The sequence below is a fragment of the Maylandia zebra genome, linkage group LG7 (genome assembly GCF_041146795.1).
Source record: "Maylandia zebra isolate NMK-2024a linkage group LG7, Mzebra_GT3a, whole genome shotgun sequence".
Taxonomy (NCBI): Eukaryota; Metazoa; Chordata; class Actinopteri; order Cichliformes; family Cichlidae; genus Maylandia; species Maylandia zebra.
In genome coordinates this window covers 51,057,829-51,074,166 of record NC_135173.1, presented here as the reverse complement: position 1 = coordinate 51,074,166, position 16,338 = coordinate 51,057,829, and the positions used below count along the sequence as shown (strand labels likewise).

The following is a 16,338-nucleotide window of genomic DNA, read 5'->3' as shown; positions in this document are numbered from 1 at the left end:
GGAAGTATTACCCGAAAACAACCTCGTGCTGTATTGTGGGAAGTGTGCCCCTAACAAACATGGCTGACACCTTTGGAGACGGTTTGTTCAGCGTGTTTGACGATGAACAACAAAATACCACAAATAAAAAAGTACCGTCGAGTGTGGCGGCAGAACCGGGGTAAATATGTATTTTCTGGAGAAAAATTTTGTGTTTGTTTTGGAAAGTTTTTTTCTCCGCGAGGACGGTAGTGCCATGGGTGCTCGTGCCAGTCATAGTAACAGCCATTGGTTCGTTAAAGAAACACCGGACAAAAAAAAGGCTTATTGGGCTTAAAGTTAACAATATTATGGCATATATAACTCTGAGCCCATTTCTCTTGAACACGAGTTTGTAGCTAAGTGTTTGTGTGCCCTTCATTGGTGAATCGTGCATGTTGGCTAACAGCTCGTGTGTTTCTGCTCTCTATAGGAAAGCTGCAGCCAAAAATGAAACAGACAGAGATGTCGGTCCGTCTGCCCGAGTCAAGAGAGAGGCAGACAGTGATGGTGGAGAGGAAGTGGTGTTTGTGAAGAAACCTCGACATGAGGCAGTTTCGGCGAATGAACTGAAGTAAGAAGGGAAGCTTTGTTGTGTTCATGCAGGGTGTTAGTGGACACAGTTATTAAAATGCTCAGCAGCATAAAAAAAGTGATGTAAAACCAGCTTCATATTATTAGAAATATTTAAATTATCCCTGCTTGTGAATGTTTATCCACGCATTTATCATCGAGCAGCTTATCCCAGGTCTCATAGCATGAGATTAGATTAGATTAGATAGAACTTTATTAATCCCTCGGGTGGGTTCCTCTGGGAAATTCGATTTCCAAAAAAGCACAGCACCGACAGAAGTTACAGAGTTACAGAATATTATATATATATATATATATACACAGAGACAATATAAATAAAATATACGAAGGGGATAAATAGAATAAATAGGAATAAAAAATAAAAATACAAGTGAATTGCACATTTCAAGTATTGAGGTCTATTGCACTGTTGACTATTTACAAAAGTATTGCACAGTGAGGTGAAGAGGCACTACAGCTTAGTTGTTCCCCCCTCCTTTGTCCTCCTGTTTCCCCTCCCTCTCCCCTCCAGAGAGGAGTTAAACAGTCTGATGGCGTGTGGGACAAAGGAGTTTTTAAGTCTGTTAGTTCTTGTCTTTGGGAGAAGCAACCTGTCACTGAACAGACTCTTCTGGTTGTTAATGGCCGTGTGCAGAGGATGCCTGGCATTGTCCATAATGTCCATCAGTTTCTTTAGTGTCCTTTTCTCTGCCACTGTCACCAGAGTGTCCAGCTTCATGCCGACCACAGAGCTAGCCCTCCTGATCAGTTTTTCCAGCCTGGATGAGTCCTTCTTTGCTGTGCTGCTCCCCCAGCACACCACAGCATAGAAAAGTACTCCAGCAACCACCGACTGGTAAAACATCCTCAGGAGCTTCCTGCAGATGTTAAAAGACCTCAGCCTCCTGAGGAAGTACAGTCGGCTTTGGGCTTTTTTATACAGGTGCTCTGTGTTGCATGACCAGTCCAGTTTATTGTCCACCCACAGCCCGAGGTACTTGTACTTGTTGACCACCTCCACCTCCTCCCCCTCTATCTGAACCGGCAGTGGACCTGCTCTAGACCTCCCGAAGTCCACAACCAGTTCCTTAGTCTTTGAGGTGTTGAGTTGCAGGTGGTTTGTGTGACTCCATGCGACAAAGTTCCTCACCAGACTTCTGTACTCCTCTTCCTGATCATCCCAGATACACCCCATGATGGCTGTGTCGTCTGCAAACTTCTGAATGTGGCATAATTCAGAGTTGTAGCAGAAGTCAGAGGTGTACAGGGTGAAGAGATGTGGGTTACCCCTTGCACATATCATCAGTCTATCACAGGGCTTACATATGATTGTCATATTCTAATTAGAAATGTAGGAGGTGTCATCATCAAAATGTTATTTCAGATGTTCTCTGAGAAGGTCTCCTCTACACCAATGAAGTGAAAATGTGAAGGAAAGAGAATGCAACCTGCAACTGGATAAAATGTCATCCTCTTCCTCCTCACCTGCGCTCCGAAGAGCGCGCTCTAACACATGAAAATGTGCATAATTATGCTTATTATTCCTGATATCATCACAGTTATTGTCAGCATATTAGACATAGAACCTTCCTGTCTCCGGACAGCTGACAGGACCCAGCTAAACAACAAGAGCTGGTTATAAGCTCACATTATGCCAGTTAATGTCAGGCTTGAGTGTCGTTTTCCACACGAATCACACTTTCCCTCTGATAAACATTTTGATTATGTGAGTTCATTCACATCAGAGTTTGTTCTATTTCTTCTTTCTTTTTTCAGTCTTGCAGAATTTATGCCTCAGGTGAAGGTGGAGCAAGTGGAAACAGTGGAAGGATGTTCACATGAGGTAAAGAAAATCTGTTGTTTTTTGTTTGGTTTTTTAAGAATTTTATTCATTTTTAAATAAAAAAGCAGAAAAAATAGTGATGATAACTGTTGCCATTTCTGTACTTCCCTGACAGGTTGCTCTTCCTGCCAGTGAGGAATATAAACCTCTGAAACCACGAGTGGGAAAAGCAGCCAAGGTATAAGGGGCCTTAGTCTGAGTTTTCACGAACTGACATTACCGTGGGATTGCTTTCCTTTTGTTCTGATACATCTTACTCGTCTTGCAGGAGTACCCTTTCGTTCTCGATCCCTTCCAGCGGGAGGCCATATTATGTATTGACAACAACCAGTCTGTGCTTGTGTCTGCACACACCTCTGCAGGGAAGACTGTTTGTGCTGAGTAAGTGTCATCAGTAAACAATTTATACTGAGCGATCACATTTTTCCTCATTCCAGTTGATTATATTTGGCTAAAATACAGCTTAGAATTTAAACTCAAACTACAGAAAATGTGATGCTGACCATTAACAGTTTATAGAGACTAGAGATGATACTCACTGTTGTGCTGTATCAGTGCCTTCTTGGTAAATGTACTGACACGCTGGAAAGCAGCACTGAGAGATATTATGAACCCTTATAGCCCACTGATTGGTCATAACACTGAACCAAAACAAAACAGGTATTCTAAACATTTTTCATTTAATATGAACTAAAACATGAAGACTGGTCAGCAATTGTGCTCAGTAGGTGTTCATAGTTCTTTAAAAACATTTTTTAATGGCTTTTTCTGATATCTTTCTGCAGATATGCCATTGCGCTGGCTCTCAGGGAGAAGCAGAGAGTGATCTTCACCAGCCCCATCAAGGCTCTCTCCAACCAGAAGTACAGAGAGATGTACGAAGAGTTTCAAGATGTAGGACTGATGACAGGTGACGTCACCATCAACCCCACTGCCTCTTGCCTCGTCATGACAACAGAGGTAAAAAAAAACAATTTTGTGTGGAGTTGAGACATTATTACATTTGCTAGTTATATCCTTATTGAAGAGTGTTTTTTGATGCTGCTCAATCCAGAGGTCGGTCAATGATAAACTTCTTCTCTCCCAGATTCTGAGGAGCATGCTGTACCGAGGCTCTGAGATCATGAGGGAAGTGGCGTGGGTCATCTTCGATGAGATCCATTACATGAGAGACACGGGTGGGTATAAAATAGAAAAGTGATGCAGACGATCTGTAAAATTACAGATCAGTGTGTTTTGAACATCCAAGAATCAAATAGATTTTCTCCTGGGTACAAACAGAATTCATGAGTAAGTTATGGATGGATACTTGACTTGGATCCCTCACACAGTGACTCGCTGCAACATTAGCATTCTATTACAGCATCACATTCAAATTCAGTGAGCCCTTTAGAACAACCCTTTCATTTTATTTCTACAAAGGCAGACTGCATGGCTTTAGGAATGATTTTACACACCTGCAGTAACACCAGAAATGTCTGAATTCAAAGATTAGGTGTGGACCCGCAGCTTTCAATTGTCCATACAATATATGTTCTAAGATTACTAATACGCTGTTGAAAAAAAATTGCACATGGCATGTTGTCAAATTAAATATATATATTTGAAATAGAGAAAACGCAGGAAAGTAAACACGTTAACATGTTTTCTAGCGATTTATTTCCTGCAGTCTGGTGCAGTTGAGGCCGTGAATGAAAATGGAAGCAAAGTAAAACAATTGCATGAAAAATCAGTGTTTATACCTTCTTTGTCGACTTTTCATTTACTGATTTCTCAACAGCAGCACTTAAGGCTCAGTTGAATTAAAGTTTATTTTAACCCTGTGGTTAAAAAAATGTCACATGATGGCTTTTGGTTGGTAACACGTCTCACTGGTCTGTGTATTTCAGAGCGTGGCGTGGTTTGGGAGGAGACCATCATTCTTCTTCCCGATAATGTGCATTATGTTTTCCTGTCAGCCACCATCCCCAATGCCAAACAGTTTGCTGAGTGGATTTGTCACTTACACAAGCAGGTGGGATGTTGTACTGCCTCATAGTATAATTAAAGTTCTTATAATGTCCCTAAGTGAGAAGGTGACAGTTTAAATGAGTGACTTAGGGTAGTTTTTCTTGTTTATTGATTTATGCTTTTCTAATGTCTCCTGTAGCCATGCCATGTGGTCTACACAGACTACCGCCCCACTCCACTGCAACACTATATCTTTCCAGCAGGGGGTGATGGACTCCACCTGGTTGTTGATGAAAATGTAAGGACACGTGGAAACAACACTCATTAGGGCTTTTCAGAAGAAATGAATGAATAACTCTTTGGACTCGGCTTCATCTCCTTCACTGATAATTCTGCTTTACACAAGTGGGGCTAAAATAACAATTTGTGTATTCTAAATCTGGATGCGCCAATTAGAAACAGCTGCTATAAGGTAATGTATAATTCAGGACGTTTTTTTGTGTTTGTATTTTTCTCCAGGGAGAATTCAGAGAGGACAATTTCAACACAGCTATGCAGGTGCTGAGAGATGCTGGGGATTCTGGGGGCAGCAGCGGAGGTGCCAAGTGGGATCCAAAAGGAAGGAAAGGAGGCACTAAAGGTGTGTGGGTTTGCTGGATTTTAATGTAAAAATCTTTGATTCAGTAATTCATATAAGATTGCATGTCTTTGTACTTTAATCAGGCCCATCAAGCGTGTTCAAGATAGTGAAGATGATCATGGAGAGGAACTTCCAGCCAGTGATTATTTTCAGCTTCAGTAAGAAAGAGTGTGAGGCCTACGCTCTGCAGGTGGCTAAACTGGACTTTAACAGAGGTATGTGCATTCCTGGAAACTCTAATCTGTGTGTGTGTGTCAGTATTTTCCCCACGAAAGCGTGCGGCCATGTCTCTGGTGAGAGTAGCAGTATAGTCAGTCAAGTTAAGTTGTTTGCAGTCATGAAAGCACCGATAGACTTTGAGAAGGTCTTTGCAAACGTGCTGTTTGATAAGTGCAATGTGTGAATAATTGAAAGTTTACTGCTGACACCTAAGCTGATAGATTAATATCAAAGGATGTGTTTCTGGCATTTGGCTTGTAGCTCTGTGTGCTGAATGAGGTGAGGTCAGACTCTTTGTCAGTCAAGTTCTGAATATTACAGATTGAAAGCTTATTTTTTCCTCTAATAAGAATAGAAATGATTGACTTTTTATAATTTGATCATGAGAATATTATTATACAGTGATGTTGCTTTTTTTGACCAATAGCTTCACTGCATTTGTCACTTATGAGATGTCAGGTCACAAGACCAGTCAGTGAGCAGATTTTTGAGATGGCAAATGGATTTTCTTTGCCAACTGAAACATCAACACCACCTGTTTTTGTGACAAACTGTTCAGAGAGCGGGGGAAGAAGATGAGATTTGGCAAATAAATCAACATTGCTAAATCGTTGGCAGGGAATGTAATTTTATCCTCCTCACCCAGTGAGTGCCATCAGTGTAGCTTATTGTGCCTTCACCGTTGGTGCTGCTGTTTGGTCCAGTGGATAAGTGGAGGAGTTGGTTCATAAGAATAAATCTCCGCATGATTGGAGACAGTCCAGCAGCAGACTGAGCTTGGCTCACATCCACCTGCTCCAAGTCAAACATGCTCGTCAAATCTTAAGTGGGAGATCTTTTCCTTCCCCATTTCAGTTTGTTTTTTCTGCCCAGTGACATTATTGTAAATGAGAAGGTTTGTTTTCACACTGAGCTGTTCCAGCACTGAAATCCAGTGCAGATCGCCAAACATTTATCAGTATTGCACAAAACAAATGGAGACACTGTGCCAAAGACAGTTCCTCATTTTCACAAGTTTCTTGTGTTCTTGTGGTTTCAGTAAAGCTTTTGTTGTTTGTTTTTCTTAAGAAAAATTGTAGATACTGAGATAATTTCAGTAGATCGGAGAAAAAGGGTATATCCACATATATACAGGTCTTATTTAAAATGAGTTTTTTTCCATGTTTGTTTTGAAAAATATCTCTCCACATGAAAATGCAAAACATTTTTGGCATGCTGTTGATGCCGAAGCAACAGGTGGTGATATAACTCTGATCATCTAGAAATGCTGGCCAACCAGAGGCCTACAAACAGTAACACAGCACACAGTCTGACGTCAGAAAAAGGAGATAAAGTTGTCAACACCTTTGATGTTGCAAGACTTGCAAGAAAGAAGTTTTCAGTATTTTATTTGTTTATGCTTTTAGCTACAGCAAAATCCCCTTACAAATGTAATTATTGGACTTGAAGTGGTTCCATGAATAAGGGCCAGTCCACATGGACTGAGATGGACAGAGACCGCCCACCAGCAACAGCAAATACTATAATGTGTTTGGCACAAAAACTCCAAAGTCAACAGAGACTTGCACAATTCCTGAGTGGTTGATGTTTCTCTGTAGGCAATTCCCCAAAACCCCCTATCTCCATTGGTCCACGTTAACCCCACATTTCCCAGGATTAATTATGTGTTGAATAATATTTTAAAATCACTCAAACTTGACTCCTTTCTTTGTTACAGATGATGAGAAACGTCTGGTGGAGGAGGTTTTCAACAATGCAGTGGACTGTCTATCAGATGAGGACAAGAAACTGCCTCAGGTAAGTGTTTCTACATGCTCTCACACTCAGCTTTCTCTGAGCTTGTCAAGGGTTTATTTATTTATTTAAACATGGTTTTTGAACCTGATCTTAACACCTTGTAAAATCTTAGCAAAAAGCTTCACTGTTTCCTCCTGTGATGAGTCCTGTTAAAATCAGTCCTGTACCCAGTAACAGCGTTAGTAGCTGTTATTGGGTACAACACGAGCAACGGCAAAGCACAACCCTACCACACACTTTTCCATTACAAGGGTTATGTTGGTTTTGGTTTCGTCAGCTGTGATCAAAACGGTCACTGAGAGAGAAGTTCAACAGTTATGAGCTTGTTTGTGTTCTTCAGGTCGAGCATGTGCTGCCACTGTTAAAGAGGGGGATAGGGATCCATCATGGAGGCCTACTGCCCATCCTGAAAGAGACCATAGAGATCCTCTTTTCTGAAGGCCTCCTCAAGGTACTGGTGATTCTAACTTTAATGAGATTTGTCTGTCTCTGCAGGACTGAAAATTTCAAAAGTGTGTTTGTAACAGACGTTTAGGGGAAATACTTAATTTGCGCAAATGTTTAGTACATAGTCATATTAATGGATTTGATGAATATGTTGACATGGAATCCTTGAGAGAGTCTGTTCAAGTGTAATTAAAACTAATCTTTAAAGTAACCAGTCGTCCAGTTCATGATAATGTGTGCCTATCTTCAGTCTTGTCTTCAGTCTTTTTACTTTAACTACAGAGTTACACTTTAGCTGTTGGTCATTTCTGGTTGTTATGGCAGTAACACTGTGAAATGAAGAAAATGTGCTAAAATGGAGGCAAATAAAAGAACATAATTAGAAATACTCTTACATCTGGAGAAGCAGATGTTTCAGCGTGTTGTAATCCAGACTTAGACACAAGTCAGGTAATTATTAAAGGCTTTTTATCACAACTTTAAGATTTAGTCAATGCAGACTGGAAACTTGTCACAAACCAATAGAAATGGTTTGTGACAAGTTTCCAAACTTTACGGGAAATCCTGCTTTTGTGTTGGTTTTTCTTTTTGTTTGATTGTTTTTTAAGATTTATGCCTGATCGGCTGTTCTTGGCGGCTCCAATCTTTTTGCACTTGAAAGAAAATGGCTTTCCAAATGTTTTATGAGGAACACTTTGAACATGTTTATTAGTCCTCGAGGATCAGTGTCTATTTGTAAGTGATAAAATGTAAATATTGAGATGAGCTTAATGCTCCTTATTTCCATTGCAGGCCTTGTTTGCCACAGAGACATTCGCCATGGGCATCAACATGCCAGCTCGCACTGTGCTCTTCACCAGTGCACGCAAGTTTGATGGCAAGAATCACCGCTTTGTAAGTTCACGCAGTCAAACACAATGGTCTCCCCCTCTTTTATGTCTTTAATACAGAATTTTCTCAGCAGCAGTATTAGTATGGATGTTTGGAAAAGTTGCACTTCCAGAAAGATATCTGTCTGTCTATGGCTTCTGTTTGAGGCCAGTAAAATGCAGAGCTCGCCATAAATTGTGCTTTAAAGCTGCTCTGTCAAGTGTGCAGTTGTTATGTAGCATGTTGCTCTGTAGCCTTTATAAGGTCTTCAAGCGTTGCAGCTTGTATTGGCACATAAATAGCCACATATTGTTTACAAGGGGGTGCTCTAGGGATTAAAGAGAATGAGCGAGAGAGAGTGAAACTGCCCTCCAAGAGGTTCATCAGAAACATCTGTTGCCTCTGATGGTGCCAAAACTCCACACAGGCACTCACACTTCACCTTCATTCTTCAAAAAACTCTCTTCCAACTCAAGAGCTGCTCTCAAGAATGTGTGAAATGAAGATCTGATCATTTAAACTCTTGTTTGGTTTTTTTTTGCAAAGAGAGGTAAAAATGTGGAGCTTAGTCAGTGCCATGTGTGATTCAATGAACAGTAGATGAGTGATGTAGATTCATAGCAATGCAGATAATTGCCTAGGCAGTAATTGAATAAATGTGCAGATGTTCAGTGTTTTGTTTTTACCACCTTCATTTATGCTGTTTTAACCAGTTTCTCAGTCGTACATATATTTCACATGTACATAGACGTTCTATAATATAATTTATCTTCCCACCTTGTCTAGATAACATCAGGTGAGTATATCCAGATGTCTGGGCGTGCTGGGAGGAGAGGAATGGACGACAGAGGGATTGTTATTTTCATGGTGGATGAGAAGATGAGCCCAGCTGTGGGTAAACAGCTACTCAAGGTACTGTTAACCAGGCTGCTGCAAATGCTTTTTACCATCACTTTCAGGTTTTTTAGTCCCTAGCATTATTTTAACCACTGAATCCAAAGTTTTAAAAGTGATTCTTAAGTTGTTCTTTGTCAGGAATCGCTGACATTTTAATCATTTTAACCATTTTAATCCTGCTGTGCAGGGCTCTGCAGATCCTTTGAACAGTGCCTTCCACTTAACCTACAACATGGTGCTCAACCTGCTGCGTGTGGAGGAGATCAACCCAGAATACATGCTGGAGAAGTCTTTCTACCAGTTCCAACACTACAGGGCTTTGCCTGGTGTAGTGGAGAGTAAGCATTTCTGTATGCACTTGTTCACACTACACACTTGGGTAGTAACTGACAGACATACAAATATGAACACAAATAGCAATCACGGACTTCAATAGCATGTATATGTATATTTGTAGTATGATGACTGTTTACAGTGTCATCTTCAGTTGTCTGGTATGAATTACGTGTGATCTAGTTCTAAGATGAATCTAAAATGACTGTTTTTGTGCAGAAATTAAGAAGTTGGAGGAGCAGTACCACACCATTGAGATTCCCAATGAAGAGAGTGTGGTCACTTACTTTAAAATCAGACAGCAGCTGGCCAAACTGAGTAAAGAAATCCAGGAGTTCATCCACAAACCCAAATACTGCTTGCCCTTCTTACAGCCTGGGCGACTTGTCAAGGTACTGCTTTACGCTTAGACCAGCAGTAATAATGGAAGATTTTCACATCATTTAACAAGTCTGTATTTTCATCTGTCAGGTAAAAAATGAGGATGCTGACTTTGGCTGGGGAGTGGTTGTAAACTTTTGCAAGAAGACTAATGTTAAGGTAAGTTAGTGGCACCTGTAGATGAATCCAAGGTCCCGTGGCTATGACTAACACACATTTCCCATTTAGACGACTACAGACTCAGAGCCGCTGTATGTCGTGGAGGTTTTGGTCCACTGTAGTAAGGACAGTGTGAAAGATGCTGCAACTGAAGCTGCTAAACCTGCCGCTCCAGGGGAGACTGGAGAGATGCAGGTGGGTGGAGCAATCGCAAGAACACACATAACTTCATATACACAAATGGGAGCGCCATAATTAAAATCACCTTTTTCTGCCCAGGTGGTTCCAGTGATGCTCCATCTCCTCACTTCTGTCAGCTCAGTTCGTCTTTACATCCCCAAAGACCTGAGGCCCTACGACAACAGACAGCTCATGCTCAAGTCCATACAGGTACAAAGTAGAGCCATTTCTCAAGGTGTTGAAGATATTAGTGTGAATCATTTACATTTTTTTCCCTCCAATCATTTTGTCCACAGGAGGTGCAGAAACGTTTTCCAGATGGTGTTCCTCTGCTTGACCCCATAGATGACATGGGCATCAAAGACCCTGCATTAAAGAAAGTTATTCAGAAGATTGAGGCCTTTGAGCACCGCATGTACACCCATCCCCTGCACAGTGACCCCAACTTGGAATCTGTCTATTCTCTCTGTGAGAAGAAAGCTCTGGTGAGAAACTTTGTCAAATTTCAAGCAATGGGATGTCCTGCTAATTGTCAGGCCTTATGAGAGCATAACTAAATGGTGGCAAACTGGGCTAACCTAGCTTGTAGTGGCATGATTTGCATTTGTGTTTGCCTGGTAAGTGATGTTTGCGTAAGTAAACATCACTGTCACTGGGGTATCCACTGTGTCAGCTGTAAACTAGTAAGCGTGAGTAATGCTATGCGGTCGGGAACAACTATGTGGCTGGTTTTAACCAGTTGCCTCATCACACCGCTGATCAAGAGTGTGAAAATAAAGAGTGTGAGAATTAGCTGCCTGAAGGCTAGGACTGAGTTAATGAGTGTGGGTATTGGTCTCCAGTTTGCCATTTTTATTTATAACCTGTTGTTCTTTGCTTTTTCTCTGACTTGGTAATGGTTTTGATCATGGCTTCTCTGGAAGCGACTCTGAGCACTGTTTCAGTGAATTCAAAGGTTCTTACACTGTTGAACACTTTGTTACTACCCTGTGGGGCCGTATATCGCAACAAGGTACTAACAAAGTATTTAGTTGTCTATCACCTTTGTGTTGGAACAAAACATCACTTTTGGTTAGGGTTATTTATTGGTAGCTTTGATTGATATTGGGGTGTATTGTCTATACCACAACAGGTTACTATAACAAATAACAGCTAAACACTCTAATTTCTCAATGTTTGAACTTTCCTGTTTATCTACAAAAAGTACCTTTTGTTAGATGAGACTTGATTTCTTTTTATTGGATTTTTCTGTTCAGTTGTGGTCAAATATGTACATACAGGCAAACAGGAAAAATGACCGCTTGTGAATGTTATTCCTACATTCAGAGGTCCAGTAAATTTAATTTTGCTTTCTTTGAACACCAAAATGAAACAAAACTGCTGCTAATCCTCAGGTTCATCTTTTTATTGGTTTTTACAGATGCTACCATTTCTGATGTCTCATTTATATTATTTGTTTAGCCAAACAGGTAGCACTGGCTGAACTCAGCACATCTTACAGATGCATAAGCACTAAAAAGTCTTAGCTTTAGCTTTAAGTGTTCCTGTGATGTCACTTATCTTTACCAACACATCCAGTCACCATTACAGAGAAGTCTTTGCTTCTGTCTTTGATCGATGAGCAGTGCTGGTGAAGTCTTTGTGTGTGTGTGTTAAACACAGTAGAAGAGGTTGAAGTGGATAAATTAAATAGTTGGTATGAGATAAGCATGCACATGAACATCTGATGCAATTGTCTTTCACATTCCTCTTCATCACTCTGACAGCTAAAGTTGCTTGAAGTTTTCTGATGTGCTAAACTGGAACCTATCACACAGCTTTTTGAGACTTTAAGAAACCCTGAAATCAAAGTTCAACAAGTTAAAAATGAAGAAATTTGCATAACATAACTGTGTGTGTGTGTGTTTCAGATCGCAGCAGATGTTCGAACAGCCAAGCGAGACCTCAAAAAAGCGCGAACCATCTTGCAGATGGACCAGCTGAAGTGCAGAAAGAGAGTTCTTCGAAGACTTGGCTTTGCCAGTCCCTCTGACGTCATTGAGATGAAAGGGCGGGTCGCCTGTGAAATTAGCAGGTAGGGGAGGGCGGGGCACACACACACAAAGCTGGGACAGTGAAGAAAATGTAAATGAACCTGAAAACTTCAGGTTACTTGTGTAACCCCGGCTCTCACAGCAGCATGAGTGAGATGCCTCAGCATGGGATGCACCTGCTTGCGTATTCCTTAAAAGCCTATTCCATTACAACAATCCTGATTGGCTGATGATTGAAACGACCACGTTGGACAGCCACCCAACCTTATGAAGCTTGCACTACTATGTGGCCATTTTTTTTTTTTTTTTTTTTTTTTTTTTTTTAAAGATAAGCAGTTTTTCTCACTTCACCCCAGCAAAAAGGGCATCTCACTCATGCTACCCTGAGAACTGGGGTTACGTGAGTTACCTAAAGTTCCTATTCCTAGCTGTTGTTTTGATGTCTTACAATTAGATATTTAGCATAAAAAAGCAGATTCTTACTCCGTGTTCCACCTCACATTTCTTTTATAGCTGCTGTTTTGAAAAGATCAAGATATTGAAGCAAAGTCATTATATAATTAAGTTTCTGTATAAATATCTCCAGTGCCGACGAGCTCCTGCTGACTGAGATGATGTTCAACGGTCTCTTCAATGATCTGACAGTTGAGCAAGCCACCGCCCTGCTGTCCTGCTTTGTCTTCCAGGAAAACGTAGGGACAAACGAACACAAATGCATCACTCACTCGATGTACAAAGATTCATCTTTTCCCAAACACTAAAATAAACACCTTATTCCCATTCCTGTAAGTTCGAGCTGCTTTCACATTCTTGGCTTCTTCTCCTGCTTTACAGTCAAAGCAAACACCAAACTCTCAAAATAGGTTGATCCAGCATCAGCACATGTTTAAACAGACTTTCATTGGTTTCTCATTAGCTCAGTCCTGTGAACGGGAAAATTCTGACCTCAATCCCATATCGGACTGTCTCTTATTAGCCAGCTTCAAATGTTTACACAGCGAATAATGACAAGCAGCTGTCATGTTTCCAATAAATCCGGTGCGCATGTGAGTGCACAGCTGTTGTCTTTAAAGACGACCTGCTGCTATTTTAGCTGTTGATGATGGGGACTTTAGCCAATTAGCATGTTTTTAAAGGACTTCAGCGTTGGTCGGAAGAACACCTGAAAATAAATTGTACATTTGTTACTTATTGAGCCAAGTTCATCACCTTCTCGATAACTTGCAGACGTGAACATACCTCTAATCCTGCACATTAGCTTCTCAGAGGAGCCACCAAACAGATATTCACTGAGATCAAGTGCATGTTAATATTAGTTTGCATCTGCAGACCAAACAGCTGCTCGAATGCAAAATAGCACACTAGAATATGTATAAATACCACCTGACTTCAATACTGCTGTATTGAAAAATAAAAATCCAGACCACAATAAATATTTAAAGAGCAGATGTGGCTGCTTATAAAAGTGATACCGGCAGCCTAGGAGGCCCTAAGCTTTCTGATGAAAATAACATTAGTATCTCAAATTGTTGTGAGACGGAGACTTACATTTGATTCTAGGATACTTCGATATACAGTGGAGATCGTGCTTGATTCAATGACTACAAAGTGCCCAGGTACAGTGGCTGTAAAATTAGGCAAAGTCATGACCCCTCCATTACGCTCCTGCCAGTTAGTGAGAGGTGATATGAGCTGCTGATATGCTTTGGTTCCTTGATGAGTCATTTTGTTTTGTGCAACTTTGCAAACCTTATCCATGCTGCCATGTTCTTCCTAAGGGAAGTCACTTTCTCCTTGTAGTCCTTCCATACAAGCATACTTGTTCATTCTTTTTCTAATTTAATTATCATGAAATTTGGGCCTTTAACATGCCAACACTCCCATAGAGTGAGATGCAGCTCTTGGATTTTTTGCAGTTTCCCTGATCATTGCATATTCTGACCTTGCTATGAATTTAGCTTGGATGCCCACCTGGCAACTGTCTTTCCATTTGATAATGAATAATCTTCCTCACTGTAGAAGGATGGACTTCAGATTGTTTGGGAATTTCCTCATAAACCTCCACAAATTTATTTGATGCTTCGCTAAGATAATTACTGATGTCTTTCCTCCTTGTATTCCTCCTGTATTTTCTGAAAAACTTAGACATGCGTGCAGGAGTTATGCTGTATTATGATTTAATAACATTAACATTTATATGGTACTTGTACTAATTATTTAGATGTTGTGTTTTTTTTCCTCCAGGCCAGCGAGATGCCAAAACTAACTGAGCAGCTCGCTGCACCGCTGAGACAGATGCAGGTGAGACGGCATTAGAGTGGAGCTGTATCTTGTTAAATGCGTGAACTTTAGTAGAAATGAAAGCATCACTGTTTCTGTTGTGTTCAGGAATGTGCAAAGCGCATCGCCAAAGTGTCAGCAGACGCCAAGCTGGAGGTGGACGAAGAGAGCTATCTGAACCAATTTAAACCCCACCTAATGGACGTGGTTTATGCCTGGGCCAACGGGGCCACGTTTGCTCAAATCTGCAAAATGACCGACGTCTTTGAAGGTTTGTTACTTCTCTTACAATCTGCAGGTGTTTAATTATTAAGATCACAATTTATTGGTTCCTTTCTCCAGTATTAGGAAATATTTTCTATTTGAGGCAGATTTTGTGGGTCAGATGAGTTATTTGATACAAAGTGAACACATTTACTCTCAAAAAAAGATAGATAGATAGATAGATAGATAGATAGATAGATAGATAGATAGATAATCAAAGATTTCTAACACATGTATCTACACTCTGGATTTCTGTTTAGGGAGCATCATCCGTTGCATGCGTCGTCTGGAGGAGGTCCTGAGACAAATGTGCTCTGCATCTAAAGCCATCGGCAACACAGAGCTGGAGAATAAGTTTGCTGAAGGTAGGAAACACATTGCACCAATTTTTCATTTGAATGAATATTAGCTCCCTTTCTAAATGTAGTCTAACATGACAAATCCTTAAAAAGTTGGACATTTTTCACTGTTTTTTGTTGGTTTTTGTTAGATTTATTTTTGTATTGTTAAAACTACATTGATAGTACACCTGTGCATCATAAACTTTATTTAGTGCATGCATTTAGTACATGTATTTAGTGCATGCATTTAGTGCATGTTTTTAACAAACCATTTACGTTTTATGAAGAAGCCAAAACTAGATTCTGTAATTGTTCATGTAAAAGTTGTGACAGAGTTTGAATTGTGTTTCTGTCCCTGCAGGAATAACAAAGATCAAGAGAGACATCGTCTTTGCTGCCAGTCTCTACTTATAGTGTCTTTTAGTGAACCCTGCTCTTTTGTGGTTGTTTGTTTCACTATAGAAGTCATGTGCTTTGTTATTTACCCTTTTTTTAAAAATGTGTAATGCCTTAGTGAACTTAAATTGGTGATTATTCCATTGGCTCCAGCTGAAAGCTCTTTGGGAATGCTAACTGTGCAATCACAGCAACTTCCATAAACACTTTCATCCTGCTGAGGTTTCCCAATCATTGTCCTCACTGTGCGCATCATATATGGTCTGTTTTCACAGTTCATTGAATATGCATGTTTTGTTTTTGCTTAAATGGCAAAAATGTGCATAATTAGACTGATAATTATTTTGTGCTTTGATCTGAGGAGAGCTCATGACATAATACATCAAATACCTGTGTCGATGTTAATAACCCACTTTATTTTTCCGTATTTTTACATGTGTGTACATATTTGACAGTTTTCAATAAACGTCTGTATTTGTTTACATACAGATTATATATAAAAAGCAAACTGTTGTCCATTCACTTGATGCTGATATTAAACAGAAGGTTGTAATAACAGTAGCTGTCCAGCCAAGCAACACAGGACCTGAACTGACAGCCTACTCTGCAGTGCTCTCACCAAACATGGTAGAAACTTCTTCACTTGAATGTTTTTATTTATATATGTATTCAACCTCATCTGGTAGTTTATTGGTTTGAACAGCAGGTGGCGGTGCT

At 40.3% G+C, this 16,338-nt stretch overlaps 1 protein-coding gene across 1 annotated transcript; it reads left to right on the top strand.

Annotated features, from left to right (window-relative positions):
- Position 1: 1 nt before the first annotated feature.
- mtrex (Mtr4 exosome RNA helicase) lies at positions 2–16,129 on the top strand. The gene is made up of 27 exons (XM_004549721.2): positions 2–160; positions 452–592; positions 2,368–2,434; positions 2,550–2,612; positions 2,703–2,815; positions 3,220–3,394; positions 3,522–3,612; positions 4,324–4,448; positions 4,584–4,682; positions 4,904–5,024; positions 5,108–5,239; positions 6,961–7,040; positions 7,381–7,491; positions 8,280–8,381; positions 9,144–9,269; positions 9,442–9,592; positions 9,807–9,979; positions 10,059–10,127; positions 10,197–10,322; positions 10,407–10,517; positions 10,604–10,792; positions 12,218–12,381; positions 12,927–13,032; positions 14,585–14,641; positions 14,729–14,891; positions 15,145–15,249; positions 15,587–16,129. Exons 1-27 carry the CDS (start codon positions 60–62, stop codon positions 15,637–15,639), a joined length of 3,114 nt encoding a protein of 1,037 aa, XP_004549778.1. The 5' UTR covers positions 2–59; the 3' UTR covers positions 15,640–16,129.
- The last annotated feature ends 209 nt before the right edge of the window (positions 16,130–16,338 follow it).